This window comes from Cervus canadensis, chromosome 13 (assembly GCF_019320065.1).
Source record: "Cervus canadensis isolate Bull #8, Minnesota chromosome 13, ASM1932006v1, whole genome shotgun sequence".
NCBI classification, from domain to species: Eukaryota; Metazoa; Chordata; class Mammalia; order Artiodactyla; family Cervidae; genus Cervus; species Cervus canadensis.
The window spans coordinates 19335995-19353376 of NC_057398.1; the positions used below are offsets into that span (position 1 = coordinate 19335995).

The following is a 17382-nucleotide window of genomic DNA, read 5'->3' on the forward strand; positions in this document are numbered from 1 at the left end:
ATCTTATTTGTCATATCATTTCCTCATGTGACATACATTCTATTTTCAAAGTTAAAATGAATTTAAATTAATTTTGATACTCTATAAGATAACCCATAGTTTAACAGGATGAAATAATTATATTCAATTCTATGTAGGTAAAAATATTAGTGAGAAGCAATTAAGCCTCAGAGAGCTGAACATGTTTAATCATTATTTGCTTTGATAAGGATATAATATTTGTTTATATGATCCCCACTACACTGGGAAAGTCCTAGAATGTATAAGTTTTCATTTGTTTGTTTAACCCGAAGTACAAGTGATATACCTGACATATCAATAAGTGTGGAAAAAATAAGTTACAATTTATATATAAAGCTTGCTATTATTTCAAGATTCAGATAATGTAAACAAATCACTCACACTTATTAGCAACCAGTATTGGAAAGCATTGTAGCAGAGCAATTAAGAGACAGAGCCGGCCATTTACCATTTATAGGTAATTAAGGCAAGTTACTGAACATTTCTAATCTTCAATTTCCACATCTGGAAGATGGGGGATTACAGAACCTGCATCAGGTGGATACTATGAAGATAAAGTATAATAACATATGGAAAGCACCTTCAGCCTGACAAGTTAATGAATGAAAATTACTACTATTCCTACTAAAAAAAAAAAAAGCATGATTTTTTTCAATTTTCTATGCAATGTCAAAGAGATAAACATTAAAAAAAATAAGTCACTAAACTAACTAAATTGTATGTATGACAACAAACATTTTCAATTCTGCTCAAATCATTCCAAAATAAAAGAAAATGGTTTCTTGGGATTGGATGAGATTTCATTAGGTCATGAGTTTGATGTTAACATTTGGAGGAATTCTTTGGCCACCTGATGCGAAGAACTGACTCATTTGAAAAGACTCTGATGCTGGGAAAGATTGAGGGCAGGAGGAGAAGGGGACGACAGAGGATAAGCTGGTTGGATGGCATCACTGACTCAATGGACATGGGTTTGGGTGGACTTCGGGAGTTGGTGATGGACAGGGAGGCCTGGCGTGCTGCGGTTCATGGGGTCACAAAGAGTTAGACACGACTGAGCGACTGAACTGAACTGAATATTGTATTTTCTCTTGCCAGACTACTGTAACAGGATAGCAATTTGACTAGCAAAATGAAACCTATTTTCAAAGTTTGAACCCTTTAAAAAGACGTTATTAATAAACAAAGTGTGTTCTATACATACAATGGAATATTATTCAACCTTAAGAAGGCAGCAAATTCTGATAAATGTTGCAATGTGGATAAACCTTGTGGGTATTAAGCTGGAGGGAATAGTCAGTCACAGAAGGATTAATTCTGCATGATTTCATTTATATGAGGTGCCTGAGTAGTCAATTTATAAAGACAAAGTAGAATGGCGGTTGCCAGGGGCTGGAGGGAGGAGGAAATGGGAAGTTACTGTTTAATAGGAAGAATTTCAGTTCAGGTAGATGAGAAAGTTCTGGACATGGATGGCTGTGATGGTTGCACAATAATGGGAATGTACTTAAGGCTGCTGACCTGTACATAAAAATGATGTAAATGGTAAGGTTATGTTATGTATATTTTACCACAATTTTTAAAAAGATGTTATTAATTTTTAAAGTCCAATGTGTCCTTAAGACAAAAGCCAGGTACATGAGAGGCACAGATGTTGTTTATGTCTGACAGTTAGATGCGAAAATCAGAACTATCTTAATTGCCACCCAAGTGTGTTTTCCTAATCTTTTCACTGACAACCTAACTTTATTTGACCCAAAAATCTAAAAAATAGAACTGAGAACAGAATATTTAAGAGTATTTTTAAAAGCCTCTGTAGTTTTAATGTTTTCCTTGCCATTCATAAAACCTAGTATAGCATTTTTAAAGGATGAGATATGATTCAGTTGTAGGTAAGGAGTGACAAGTTTGCAAATAGCATTTTGATTACCAAGTTGTTTGCTAGAAAGTCTTACCATTAGCCACTGCTTGAAGTCTGGAACGACTGATTCAAGTGTCTTTCGTCTATGGGGGAATAAAATGTCTCTTTCACTGAAAGAAGGAAAAAGAGCAAGAGTGTGGCCTCAGGACAAGATATAAACAAAGAAAATCATGAATCCACAAATAATATAACAATTAATAATATACTTCTCTCTAATGGTTTTCCCAAATGCCTTCCAGGTTCAGCCTCTCCCTCACAAGCATTCATTTTTAAGTTTACAAATACAATATAAATTCAGATCATAATCAGACCTGAGGAAGCAGGTTACAGGGTCAGAGGCCATGACAGTATTAAAAAGGGTAGCCTCTGGGTCCTCAACATCCAAAATTATGCCATCATAGGAATAATTCCTGCTGAACACAGTGGCCAAAGCAATATATAAAGAGAAAGGAAGCCTAAAGAATAATTAAGACTCAACACTTAGGTCAGGAGCCCCAACTTCTGGTAATAAAAAAAAGGGGGGGTTTCCTTTAGTATCTTTTGAAGCCTCACAAGAAGAGAGCTCTTGATAAAGTCGTCCCTGAGGAGAAGGGAGAAGAAAGCCGTTGCCACCTGTGCTCCTCTCCCAGCTGAGAGTCAACAAGTATTAGAAGTTGCGCAAAGGCAGCAGCAACCAGCTTGAATATATGCCAGCTTCGGGGGCCACTTCCCAGTCTACTAACCGGAACACCTCTCAGAGGATATGAAAAACTGAAACAACTCTGCTCAGTTTGACATGGAAATAGTACCTAAATGTTTCCTCAACAGACAAAGCATCTTAAAGTTAAAAAAAAAAACAAAACACCAACTTTAGAAAACATTGAGTCCAGCCTGCATTTAAAGTATAGATTCCCACTAACCTTGGCTATGATTTAGTCAACCAGCCTCCACTTAACTACTTTAATAGGCAGCTTCTTCCATTGCCAAATTTCTGTTACAAAGTATGATAGCCAATCAAAACCAACCTCCTAATAACTGCCAGTCATTGATTCCACTTCTCTCCACATGCACTATGCTACAGAATTTGCAGATGGATCCACATATGAAGTGCGCCAATAGACATTAAGTTGACTTGATTTTAAAAAGAGAGTAAAGAAAAGAAAAAGAGTTGGATTTCAATGGAAGCAGCAGCAGTTTGGTACAAGGATCAGTATGATCAATATGATGTAAGACCATTCAAGCTCCTAGCAGGATTGTGCCCTTGTACGGGCAGCTGGTTACCTCACCAAAATCAATGTCAGAGTAGTTACAAGGTAAAAGAGAAATGAGATATAAAGAGAGAAAGATCTGGACTGAGTTATCAAACATGATGTCATATAATCAGAAAAACAAGATTCTTGAAGACCCACGTATTATTTCTGAAGAACTGTTGCCATCTGACAAGGCCATCCTTAATACTTTGCAATCTCTCCCTTGTAGCCTCTTCATTTCGCTCCACTTCCTGTTGAAATTTATTCACTAAATTTCTCCATTTCTGTGTCAACTTCTGCAATAGTGCAAGGTCTGAAGTGTCCTAGATAAAATGCATGGAATTGAACCACTTATTCATTTATCCATGTAACAAATACTTACTAGCATGCACCAGGCCATTATTAATACTGTTAATACTAGAGACATTCATAGAAAATGGATCCAAAAATTGAACAGATATTCCCCTTTCAAAATATCAGTGACACTATTATATAGTCCCTTTGGTGGTGAATTTTTCCACAGCAAAAAAAAAAAGAAATTAGAATCAAGATTTTTTTCCTTTACAACATGAGCCCAGTTTCCTCACAGGACTTGGCAGGTTGGGCAGCACATTCGAAAGAACAGGAATTTCAAGGTTAAACAGAACCAAATGTAAATCCTATTCATTTATTGGCTTGGGGGATATTATTTAATTTCAGATTAATTTTTCTTTTCCAAAAAATAAAGACCCAAATATATATCTCACAGGATTGTTATAAGAATTAAACAAAATGACTAGTGTAAATGATTTGACTCTAGAAACATACTAAATGCCACTTCCTTTCTTTGCAACCTAATGCGCTCACTGAATTTGCCCATCAAATTGCATAGAATATATCGATAATCCAATTATTTCAATGAACATAGTTAAATTTTTGTTAAGCACTATAACTCTGTAAGTAACATCTGCAGTGTTGACATAAATAAATTGCTCAAATTGCTCGAATCAGAAGACAAATAAAAAGAAGAGCCTTTATTCACTTTTCCTTAGGTTTTTTCATTCTGCCCCCAATAAAGCACAAATATAAACTATATTTCAAATTAAGTCTATAAACTAACAAAGGCTTCTTGCAGTTTCACCCTCAATAGGTGAAGTCTCTTTCCATGACTCAAGTGAATTGAGCTTTACCTTAGATGATAGCAGTACGATGAAATGCTTAGTATAATTATTCCAGCTTTTTTCATTGAGGTAAAGTCTTTTAGCCAACAGGACTTTATTTCTTTCAATTACCTATTTTTAGAAATTACTAAAATTAGGAACCTAAAACATTAGCAAACCATTATAATTTATTAAACCCAAATCAATTTCACATATCAATTTTTCATTGAATCATTAATTTGATCACAATTCTTTTTAAAATCATGAACTAATTTGAATCACAAATCCATGTTTTCTAAAACTATTGAACTGGAACCAAACTGAACATGGTATACAGCAGAGGTTTTCAAACAATTTTATCTCAAAACTCCTTTACACTTATAAAAATTATTGAGAACACCAAAGAACTTTTATTTACATGGATTATATATGTTGCTATTTATTGCTGTGGAAATTAACTAAAATTATCTAAAATATACATTTGTTAATTCACATAAACATTAATAAACCCACTGTATTTTTAAGTTTTTTCTGAAAAATAACTATGTTTTCTAAAATAAAACTTGAAAAGAACATACAGTTTCACATTTTACAAATCTCTTTAATGTTTGCTTAATAGAATAGGGCTGTATTTTCATTTGTTTTTGAATTCAATCTGTTGTAATATCCCATACCATGTAGCTTCAAGAAAAAGCCAATGTACATTCATATGAGAACGAGAAAAAAAGGCAAATATCAACAGTGTTACAGTGAAACTCGTTTTGACCTCGTGAAGGGTCTTATGGACCCCCAAGGGGCTCTGTGGACCATACTTTGAGAACCACTGATATACTAAATCACTTATATAGTCATTCAGTGAATAACTGACTATTCAAGACACTGTGTGAACAAAAGAGACATAGTCCTTATTTTCAGGGAGTTGACATTATAGCTGTTATTTCCTATTGTTCTTGTTCAGTCGCTTAAGTTGTGTCCGACTCTGCAACCCCACGAACTGCAGCACACCAGGCTTCTCTGTCCATCACTATCTCCCTGAGTTTGCTCAAACTCATGCCCATTGAGTCAGTGATGCCATCCAACCATCTCATCCTGTGTCGCCCCCTGCTCTCCTTTTGCCCTCAGTTTTTCCCAGCATCAGGGGGTCTTTTCCAATGAGTCAGTTTTTCACATCAGGTGGCCAAAGTATTGGAGCTTCAGTTTCAGCATCAGTCCTTCAGTGAACATTCAGGGTTGATTTCCTTTAGGATTGACTCTTTGGTTTGATCTCTTTGGTCTCTTTGCTGTTCAAGGAACTCTCAAGAGTCTTCTCCAGTAAGCACAGTTCAAAAGCATCAATTCTTCGGCCCTCAGGCTTCTTTATGGTCCAACTCTCACATCCACATACGACTACTGGAAAAACCATTGCTTTGACTAGACGGACCTTTGTTGGCAAAGAGATGTCTCTGCTTTTTAATACACTGTCTAGGTTTGTCATACCTATTCTTCCAAGGAGCAAGCATGGTGATCTAATACAAAGCCCCACTAGTTCAAGGTATTCCTCTATAGAAATCTCTTACCAGTGGTCAGTTAGTTCTCTACTATTTAAATACTTCTAGATGAGGTAACTCCCTTGTTTTTTTTTTTCTCCTGCTGAACATACTAGTTCCCAGATTTGTTTAATTTTTCTTTTAAATTAAGGTATAATTGAGACCCTGATGCTGGGAAAGATTGAAGGCCGGAGGAGAAGGGGACGACAGGATGAGATGGTTGGATGGCGTCACCGACTCAATGGACACGAGTTTGAGTAAACTCCGGGAGTTGGTGATGGACAGGGAGGCCTGGCATGCTGCAGTCCATGGGGTCACAAAGAGTCGGACACAGTTGAGCGACTGAACTGAACTGATGTATAATATTACATGTTTCAGGTGTACAACATAGTGACTGACGATTTTTAAAGGTTATATTCCATTTGTAGTTATTATAAAATATTAACAATATTCTTTGTGCTGTATAATATATCCTTATGGCTTATTTTTTTACACATAGTAGTTCATACTTCAATTCCCTTCCCCTACCTTGCCCCTCCCCCTTTCCCTCTCCTGACTGGTAACCACTAGTTTATTCTCTCTATCTGTGAGTCTGTTTCTTTTACAGGTTTGTTTCTTATATATTTACTGTCACAATTGTTTCTCTGGACATATCAATGTCTCTTTTAAAGTTCTGCATCAGAATAGAACTTTCATGTCATAGATGAGATCTGACTATTCTAGAGGAAAGTGGGACAGCATTTTGAATGTGTTTAGGGTCATAATTTTCTGTTAATATTGTAATTTCCAGATGTGACATTAAGCAATCAACCAGGAAACACTGAATACTGTATTGTGGGACATTGCTATAATACTTGCCTAAAGCATCTTGTCATTGTCTACAGGCTGCCATATTTCAATTCAGTTGTTATCTTGGGTACCAAAGTATTAAATAATAGAACCAAAGTGACTTATCCAGTGATTGTAATACAGTTACATCACTTAAAAAAAAAAGAACCACTTTCCCTAGTTTATTAACATCTAATTAAAGTTGAAAGTTTTAACACATTCACAAACAACAGAAATAGAATACCTGCTCATACTCATAGGTTCTGGTGAAAAAAAGAGCCCTTGACTGGGCAACAGGCAGGTACCCAATAGAGGAGAAACAAGAGAAAAAAATATAACTTCTTCTTTTCAAGGCTTATAATAGAATAGTTGCATTATTCATCAATTAAACATATATCTTCATTTCTAAAGATTTTGTCTACATGAAAACAACCTAAATGTCCAATGACAGATGAATGGATAAAGAAGAAGTGGTATAGACACACACACACAAACACACATATGTCCACTGGGATATTACTCAGCCATTAAAAAGAATGAAATGCCATTTGCAGCAACATGAATGGACCTAGAAATTGTCATACCAAGTGAAGCAAGTCAAACAAAGACAAGTATCTTATGACATTGTTCATATGTGGAATCTAAAAAAAAAATAATTGTACAAAAGAACCAATCTACAAATAGAAATAGAGTCACTGATATAGAAAACAAATATGGTTACCAAGGGGGAAAGAGGGGATGGGAGGGATAAATTGGGACATTAAGACTGGCATATACACACTAATATGTATAAGACAGATAACTTGTAATGACCTGTATTGGAATAGGATTTTAAAAAGAGTGGATACATGTATACATATAACTGATTCACTTTGCTGTACAGCAGAACTAACACAACATTCCAAATTAACTATATTCCAATACAAACTAATTTTTTAAAAATAAATATTTACAAAAATTTTTCTGAAGATGTGATGTGTATATATATACATAATGAAATACTAGTCATTAAAAAGAATGAAATAATGCCATTTACAGCAACATGGATGGACCTAGAGATTATCAAAGGCTTCCCTGGTAGCTCAGCTGGTAAAGAATCCACCTGCAATGCAGGAGACCCCAGTTTGATTCCTGGGTTGGGAAGATTCCCTGGAGAAGGGACAGGCTACACACTCCAGTATTCTTGGGTTTCCCCTGTGGCTCAGCTGGTAAAGAATCAGCCTGCAATGCAGGAGACCTGGGTTGGATCCCTGGGTTGGGAAGATCCCCTGGAGAAGGGAATAGCTACCCACTCCAGTATTCTGGCCTGGAGAATTACAACTGAGCGACTTTCACTTTCCCTTTCAGAGATTATAGTACTAAGTGAGTCAGAAGCAAAGACAAGTAACATGATATCACTTACATGTGGAATTAAAATAAACACAAATAAACATATCTACAAAACAAAAATATACTCAGAGATATAGAAAAAAGATCTGTGGTTGCCAAGGAAGAGAGTCAGGCAGGGAAGGACTGGGAGTTTGGAATTAGCAAACATAAACTATTATATGTAGGATGGATAAACACTAATGTCCTATACTGTATAGCATAGGGAGCTCTACTCAATATCCTGTGATAAACCATAATGGACAAGAAGATGAAAAAAGAATGTCTATATATGTATAGCTGAGTCACTTTGCTGTATAACAGAAATTAAATACAACATTGTAAATCAAGTACACTTCAATAAAAATTTTAAAATAAAACAAAATTTTTGTCTAGATTATTGAAAATTATAAAATGAAACTTTATCTAGCCAAAAAAGAAGTTGATTTCAGAGGAAACAACCTTTACAGATAATTCATATGTAGCTGAGCTCCAGATATCTCTTTCCACCATTAACTGTTTAATATCACTCTCCATCCTTTCTCTTTGTAATGTATATAGGTCATGATATTCTTCTACAATTCTAAAAGAAAAATTAAGAACAGATACATAAATACATATCTCAAAAAAATAACTTTGTTCTAAAGTAGGCAAATTGTTCCTTTAAAACTCATCATAAGGTAATTATGGCATAATTGCTGGATATATTAGTAACATTAATATACAGGGAAATAGAAGAAAAAATATTCAAATTTCATGTATAAATCTTACAGAGGTCTTAAGGAAAAATTTAATATATTGTTCTCTGCTCTAAACACTTTTCATCATATTCTTCTTTATTCTCTAGAATTTTCACACTGTGGTATTCCAGTGGTATAACAACATGACATTTAATGAAAAATTCTAAATACATGTAGTAGTAATACAGCTGCTTTTAGCTTTTTTTTCTCATTGAATTTAGCATTCTTTTTTTTTTTTAATTTATTTATTTATTTATTTTTTCAGTGGGTTTTATCATACATTGACATGAATCAGCAATAGATTTACACGTATTCCCCGTCCCGATGCCCCCACCCACCTCCCTCTCCACCCGATTCCTCTGGGTCTTCCCAGTGCACCAGGCCCGAGCACTTGTCTCATGCATCCCACCTGGGCTGGTGACCTGTTTCACCATAGATAATATACATGAATTTAGCATTCTTTACTGAGAAGATACAAAGGCACAAAGCCCAATAATTGTGAGCTATATTTTAAAATTATATATAATTAGCATAAGATTTAAAGAAATTCTCTACCAATCAAAAGCTTAAGTTTAATTAAGTACCTTTATCTTAAATCTTTTTTCTTCATGTTTACGAAAATATATCTTTTCCTTCTAACTGAATTATAAGCCCTTCCAAGATTAAAAAGAAACACAGAAATTATAAAGTGATTGGTAGCTTTTCACAAACCTTTCAAAACACTTCCTCCTAAAGAATATTAGGACTTCCCTGGTGGCTCAGTGGTGAAGAATCTGCCTGCCAATGTAGGAGACGCAGATTCTATCCCTAGGTGGGGAAGATCCCCTAGAGAAGAAAATGGCAACCCACTCCAGGATTCTTGCCTGGAAAATTCCATGGATAGAGAAGCCTGGCGGGTTACAGTTCATAGGGCCTCAAAAGACTTGGACACGACTTAGCGACTAAACAACAACAACAAAGACATTAACTTTTCTGAAAGAATAAAAAGCCAGTGACATAAAATTCTTCTGATTTCATTGAAAGCCATTAACCACCACCATCAGTTCCTAAAGCCTCCTTCTATTTGGAGGCTTTGACTTGTTCAAACTGCAAAAAAATAAATCACCACAGATGTCATGCAGATGAATATACACAAAAAAATTCAAAAAGCTATATAACCTTAACAGCTACACACTAAAATTAATGCACTAGCTATGCACTAAAATTAATGACCCTTGTTTATAACAACCAAAGAAAAAAATGCAGAAATAACCTTAATGTCCAACAAGGGACTGGCCAAATAAAATACATAATGTAGCTCTCTGATGAAAATACTCTGTTGCTAATTAAAGATCATGTTCTTAATACTGTACTACATGGGAAAAATTTTTGTGTAAAACATAAAACAAGAAAACCCAAATGATAATGGTCTATATTCAGCTTTATATGATTTTTTTAAAAAATACATAGAAAAAAGAAAACCATATTGAAACAGTAATAGTAGTTAACTCTAAAAGAATTGTGAATGTTCTTTATTTTCTTATTTATGTGTGTCTGTATTTCCAACAAAATAATCATTATAAAAATATTACCCATAATTTCTAATCACATGTAAAACATGAACCATCCTACTTCAGAACTATCAATGTTTAAAGAAGGTGAGCCCTTTTCCCTCTCTTTTCTTCCCCTTCTCTTTGATTTTAGATGTTTTGTTTTTATAATGGACATCAGCACAAAAGAAGGTCTAGCTTATTTTTTTAATTCATTCAACAAATATCTGTTTAGTGCCTGCTATATCCCAAGGAATATTCAAAACTAAACAAAAACTAAAAATAAACTTTGCCCTTATAAAGTTTATTTAGAAGAGCTAATGAGTAAATTAAAGTAAAACATACTATATTAAGTAGTGATAGTGCTGTGGATAAAAATAAGTCAGATAAAGGGGATTAAGAATAAGCAGTGTATTACAATTTTAAATAGAGGGGTCAGGAAAGACCGTATTGATAAGACATTTGAGCAAAGGTCCAAAAGGAGGAGGGAGGAAACCATACAGCTGTCTGGGGGAGAAGGAATCCAGGACCTAAAGCAGGCCACCCTAGTGTGTTTAAAGAACAGCACAAAGACAAGCAGATTTAGAATAACGTAGAAGTCAGAGAAATTCTGGTAGGATGAGTCCTGTGATTTTTTTAAAATGGTCTTTTACTGTAAGATAGAGGTACTGAAGAATTTCGAATGGAGAAATGACATCATTTGAGTCAAGTGTTAAGAGATCACGCTGGCTGGTGTATGGAGAACAGACTCACAAAGTGTAGAGGTAGAAGTAAAAGGCCATTTAGAAGTTTATTGTAATACCCTAGGCAAGAGATGAAGATGGTAGTGAACTGATACACAAACACACACACACACACACACACACACACACATAAAACTGAATCACTTTGCTCTGCACCAGAAATTAACACAACACTGTAAATCAAGTATACTTCAATTCAGTTCAGTTCAGTTCAGTCGCTCAGTCGTGTCCAACTCTTTGCGACCCCATGAACCGCAGCACACCAGGCCTCCCTGGCCATCACCAACTCCCGGAGTCTACCCAAACCCATGTCCATCAAGTCGTTGATGCCATCCAACCATCTCAACCTCTGTCGTCCCCTTCTCCTCCTGCCCTCAATCTTTCCCAGCATCAGGGTCTTTTCAAATGAGTCAGCTCTTTGCATCAGGTGGCCACTTCAATTAAATAAATAAATAAATAGAAATTGGCGAGATGAAAGGAACCTGTAAGGGATATCAATAAGAAGGAGCCAAGAGTAAAGTAGTAGGAAAACTAGGACAGCATAATATACTAAAAGACATTGTTTTAAGTAAAAGCAACTGGTCAGTTATGACAAATGCTGCTGGTAAGTCAAGCTAAATGAGAATTGAGAATGGGCCTTTGGATATAATAATATGGAAGTCACTGGTGACTCTAACAAGTACAATTGTCAGGTGGAATGGAATGGTTGAAAGCCTGATTGGTGTGGGTTCAAGCGATAATGGGAAGACAGAAAGTGGAGAAAAGAAGTATCACAACCTTTTGAGAAAGTCTGTTGTAAGGGGAACAGAGAAATGGAGCCACAGCTAGAAGGGGATTTGTCGTCCTCAGAGACTTGGAAGTTTTAGGTATGGTTTTTGGGTCTGGGGAAGAGGGTTTTTGTTATTATTGTTTTTAAGATAAGAGCAATTGCAGCATATTTGTATACTGGTGTGACTGATCAAGTAGAGGGAAATACTAATGATACAGGAGAAAGAGGGAATATTTGCTGAAAATATCAAGAGTAGGTAAGAGCGGATGTAACAGGACATAAATGGAGAGACTGACCTTAGAAAGGAGACAGTTTATCCACAGTGAGAGAAGGAAAGAGGGAATGTATGAGCACAGATGTAGGGGGGTGGGGAGATGTACAGAGAACTGAGCTCTCTCTTCAATTTGCTTCTATTTTTTAGAAAGCAAGGTCATCATCTCAGAAAGAGGATGGAGAGGTAATATCAGAGATAAGAGGATAAAGGACAGAGTATAAGGTAGTTATTTACTAAGATAACAAGGATGACTCAGCTGAAGAAAACAGTAGTACATTCAGTGGACAAAAAGTGATCAAGATCCCCTCTCATTCTAGCAAGTGATAAAACAGAATACAAGTCAGAAAGTTATTTTTGAATTTATATTTTGTATAAATTTGTGTTTTTCTTGACATTTATAAAATATGGTCACTCTTTAACATGTTAAAAAAAAAAAAGCAAAAGATAATGCTGGATTAAAAGGCACATAGAATAAGATACAATGGATGGTACTAGATTGGGTACTGGTTTGGACAACTCAATGTAAAATTCATTTTGGGAATAATTAGGAACATTCAAATAAGAATTGGGTTGGGACTTTTCTGGTGGTCCAGAGGTTAAGATTTCATGCTTTAAATGCAGGAGTCCCAAGTTTAATCCCTACTCAGGGAACTAAGATCCCACATGCCACACAGTGCAGCCGAATAAATAAAGTTAAAAAAAAAAAAGAATTGGGTAATTTATGAGGTAAAAATTTGCTGAAACAGGCATGGATTATTGACTGAAAAAACAGGCTAACAGTATGTACAACACAATTTTGGTTTAAAAAATGCACATACACACATGTACATAGAAAAAAGATCCATAAGAATATACACTAAGGTATTTACGGTAATAATCTTTAGGGAGTGAAATTGTGATTTTTTTAAAATTTATTTTTGATTGTATTTATTAATTTTCTTAAAAGGCACATGTACTGTTTCTATGATAATACAATAATATTTTAAATCAACTAAATAAAAAATTAAAATGCAATCAGATGTATCTTTTGATACATACCCAAGAGCTTCCTAGTAATCAGAACTCTAACAGAAAATGAAACAGAAGTTAGAAAACCACAGCCTGTGGGTCAAACCTGGCCCATCGCTGTTTTAGTATAGCCCATGAGTTAAGAACTTTACTTTTACATTTTTTTATGTATTTGATTTACTTTTTAATAGCTTTCAGTGGTTAAAAAACAATTGGAGAATAATATTCTGTAGTAAATGGAAATGTTATAAATTCAGATTTCAGTGTCAGTAAATAAAATTTTACTGGAATACTGTGATGTTCTGGTATTGTCCTTGGCTGCTTTTGCACTACAGTGGCACACATTCACAAAGCCAGAGTTGTATTAGAAACCATATCTCCCCATCTGGCCCTTTATAGAAAAAGTCGGCTAAGTCCCTGAAATAGAATAACATTAGGACCTCAGTAGAGTCACTAACATCTAAAAGAGAACTAGACTCACGTTTACTAACTACTAACTTGGAAAATGCAAACAAAAACCAGATACATTTTCATATTTGTAAGACTATAAAAGATATGGGCAAAAGGGAAATCTCATACACTGATTAGAGGATACATCGTTACAACTACTTTGGGGAGTATTTGGTAACATCTAGCAAGACAAGGCTAGAATATGCCATGACCCAGTAATTCCATTTCTAGGTTTTACACCCTTGGAAAACTTTCATACAAGGAGACACAAGATGTGTATTACAACAGTGTGTGGAAGAGTTAATATGTACAAAGAGCTTTATGTATATTAACTCCTTCAGGAACTGCTATAATTTACAAAAACTTCAAATTCTTCTAAAAATTTTATTTCTTGAAAGAAGATGTGAAGCAAATATGACATAATGGCTAACATTTGGTAACTCACCTGGCATTCTTTTCAGCATCTAAAACAGCTTGTGCCAAATCTCTATGGGCCTTCTCTGCTTCCTTTGTTAATTTTGTATCATGTGCCCGAACCAGACACAGTTCCCTGAAATAGAGCAAGCCAATTTTATAGTCATAGCTGAAGATTTTGAAAGTTTCTGCCTTGGAAATCAGATTTATACTCAGGAATCTTCTCAGTTATCATGCGTATATCTCTGCCCAGTTTTTCTACCCTATAAACCCAGGCAAGAAATCTAGTGTTCATTCAGGTGAACTCTAACCAGGTTTAGCAATGGAATCAGACTGGCTAGAACAGGCAGAAAGAAGATGTGGAGAGCTCTCTAGAATGGAGTGAAGGCAGATGCTGGCAGCCAATGCCTTAAGGCTGCTCTATCCTACCCTCTGGCATGTCTATTCTATTGTCTTCATTCCTGCCACTAACATCTTGCCACAAGGTTAGCCAATCACAAAATGTGATAGCTATTATACACACTGCTTATTCTCTTCGGGATTTGTACCTTAACATCCATAATCATGGCACTGCTCTGTAAACCAGATTAAGAAAAGCACCTCTATTTTGGAAGGAAGAACAAGAGTCTTTTCCCTATTAAATATACACAGAGCCCTAGTTTTGTGTTAGCCTATGTAACTCATGTCTCTACCTCTCTATCTAGGCCTTTCTGTTCTCTCGCAAAAAATGAAATGAGAATAAGAGAGTCCTTTAATCATTCTACTTTCCCTGAGTATCTTTTACTCTCTTTAGAGACAGGGCTTTGATAAGCACAGTTTTCACCTGGTCAGTTCCTCAATAACATTCTTAAAATTGTACAATTCTTCTAAAATGCGCTGGTCCATCACTCGCTGAGTTACCATGTCTTTGTAGAAGTCAATCATCTGCCGGGCAATTTGGTCAAGCATTTGTACATACCGCTCTCTATGAGAAAAAGGAAAACAAGACATCAAGCAGAAAGGAAAAGGAGCCAGAAAATACGTGAGAGAGAAAAGTAATTCTAAGGAAAGAAATAGTGAACAGACACTCATAAAAGCTATACGCGAAGAACAAGCTAGAAAAAGACCTAAGCTGTGAATTCTTGCCATGCTCATGAATGAATTTTGAATGCCAAGTGAATGAACTGTGGAGAATTTTAACCAGAGTCATAATTATTTGGAACGTAATGGCTAAGATGTAAAACAAAATAACAACTTCTTTTATTTCTTCTTTTAATTCAGAAACTCTATGAAGATAAAAACTATGTCTTACATATATATACATTTATGACATCTGACAGTATCTTGAATACAGTGGGACTTTATTTATAAATAGTTAAATTCATGAATAAAACCACTTTTCTCAAATTAACCGAAATGTTAAAGGACACCAACTGTAAATCCCTAAGTACAATAAGTAATTTCTCTTGCTTCTGAACAGCATCAAACAAAATATTTGGAAATGATTCTAGATGATAAACTATGAATACCATAACTGAGAAGTCTTCATTTATTTTAAAAGTGATCTAGGTATTATATTCTAACAACTGAGACCCTAGGATTATAATATCTTTGAGTTGGAATAATCATTTAGCTGAATCTCTCACCCACTGACAAAAAGAATTATCCAGCCCTTGCTTAAACACTTAAAGGGACAGGGAGTTCATCAGCCCAGTGTGCAGCTCATTCATCAGGAAGCATCAATTTTTAAAACACTTTCTTTAGGGTTTTCCCTCATGGCAATGTAGGAACAACATACTCTGAAGGGCTTTTCCATTAAAACACAACTATAGGATGAACCTAGAGCCTATTATACAGAGTGAAGTAAGTTAGAAAGAGAAAGACAAATACCATATATTAATATATACATATGGAATCTGAAAGACAGTACCAACAATCCTACGTGCAGGGCAGAAAAGGAGATGCAGACATAAAGAACAGACATTTGGACACAGTAGGAGGAGGAGAGGATGGGATGATTTGAGAGAATAGCATTGAAACACATACATTACCATATGTAAAACAGCCAGCCAGTGAGAGTTTGAGGTATGACACAGGGGACCCAAAGCCGGTGCTCTGAGACAATCTGGAGGGACGGGGGGAGGAGGGAGGGGGAGGAGGGTTCAGGAGGGAGGGGTTACATGTGTGCCCGAGGCTGATTCATGCTGATGTACAGCAGAGGCCATCACAATATTGTAAAATAATTAGCCTCCAATTAAAATAAATTAATTAGTTACAAAACACACACACAATTATAATCATGATAAAGCATACTTTCTGACGTATTACTTGGCTCGCAGAAAGAAACACAAGCCTCTAGAGGTGGGAAAAACAAAAACAACAGCAACAAACTAAATACAGTAAGCGAACAATGGAGTGGGAAGTGGTAACCGGTAAAAATTATTCACTAGGAAAACTCAAGATTAGAGGTGGCCCAGTAAAAGTGCTAATGTTGGGTCCCAGAGACTAAGCCTTGGGCTTTCTTCAAAGTGGGCAACCTGGGTGTAGGAGGAAGCCAGGATTCCAGAAGAGAAAAAATGCAAATCATTTCTTCAGGAAGCATCCATCATTTATACCCTGAGGATTTCATGGTTAAGATTAGCTGAATTATTAGTCACATAAACAGAGACTGGAAAACACTCATGCAATTAAATCATCATGAATGAGATTTAGAAGAAACAAAATGGAAAATAAATAATGAACTGATTCATGATATACATGCTGAAGTATCTAAGGGAAGTACACTGATGTCTGCCTTTTACTTTTAAGTACACAAAATTGATGGACAAATACCAGGATGGCTAGATGGACAGATAAGCGATAAAGCAAGAAAAGTAAATTAATGGCAGAATCTAGATGTATGTGTGCTTACAGTAAAATTCTTTCCATTTTTATGTGTTTTGAAAATTCCCATAAAATATTGGAAAAAATAACAACCAGAAGAAAAGTCAGGTGCCTGCATCCAAAGATAAACATAATGTCAACCAAAAATAATTACTGTGGTAGCCCTATTTCTGTGAGTCTTACTCAGCTTATAACCAATCTGTCAGTTATTCTTCCCCTTATAAAAAATAGCTATTATGAACCTCTGTTTCATATGAAACCCTCCCTCTACAGCAACAGGCCTGGGAGACAGTTGCATGAAAAGCAGGCACACACACAAGCTGATCAGAAAGACATAAAGCAGAAAACTAGTGACAAACAAACGGACAAGCAAACAGCTAGGGGCTGACAGAGAGTATTTCTGGGGCATTCGAAATACTGGTGTCACGATTTGCTGGGGCTATCTATTGGATCCTTACAAAATCTTGTGAAACAGGGAGGACTCTGTAAGATACCAGCCTGAGGACAACAGATGTCTTCCTCATCGAAGGTGAGCCCTAGCTCTGCAAAAAAACTCCTACCACA

General features: G+C 35.7%; 1 protein-coding gene across 1 annotated transcript in view; it reads right to left on the reverse strand.

The window, feature by feature from the left end:
* AXDND1 (axonemal dynein light chain domain containing 1) overlaps positions 1–17382 on the reverse strand; it is a 71209-nt gene that overhangs the window by 39433 nt on the left and 14394 nt on the right. Inside the window, exons 10-15 of the mRNA XM_043486052.1 lie at positions 14780–14920; positions 13988–14092; positions 8492–8612; positions 4341–4442; positions 3331–3494; positions 1977–2052 (exon numbers count right to left, since the gene is read on the reverse strand). Coding sequence (XP_043341987.1) covers positions 1977–2052; positions 3331–3494; positions 4341–4442; positions 8492–8612; positions 13988–14092; positions 14780–14920 — 709 coding nt within the window. The remainder of the gene's footprint in view (positions 1–1976; positions 2053–3330; positions 3495–4340; positions 4443–8491; positions 8613–13987; positions 14093–14779; positions 14921–17382) is intronic.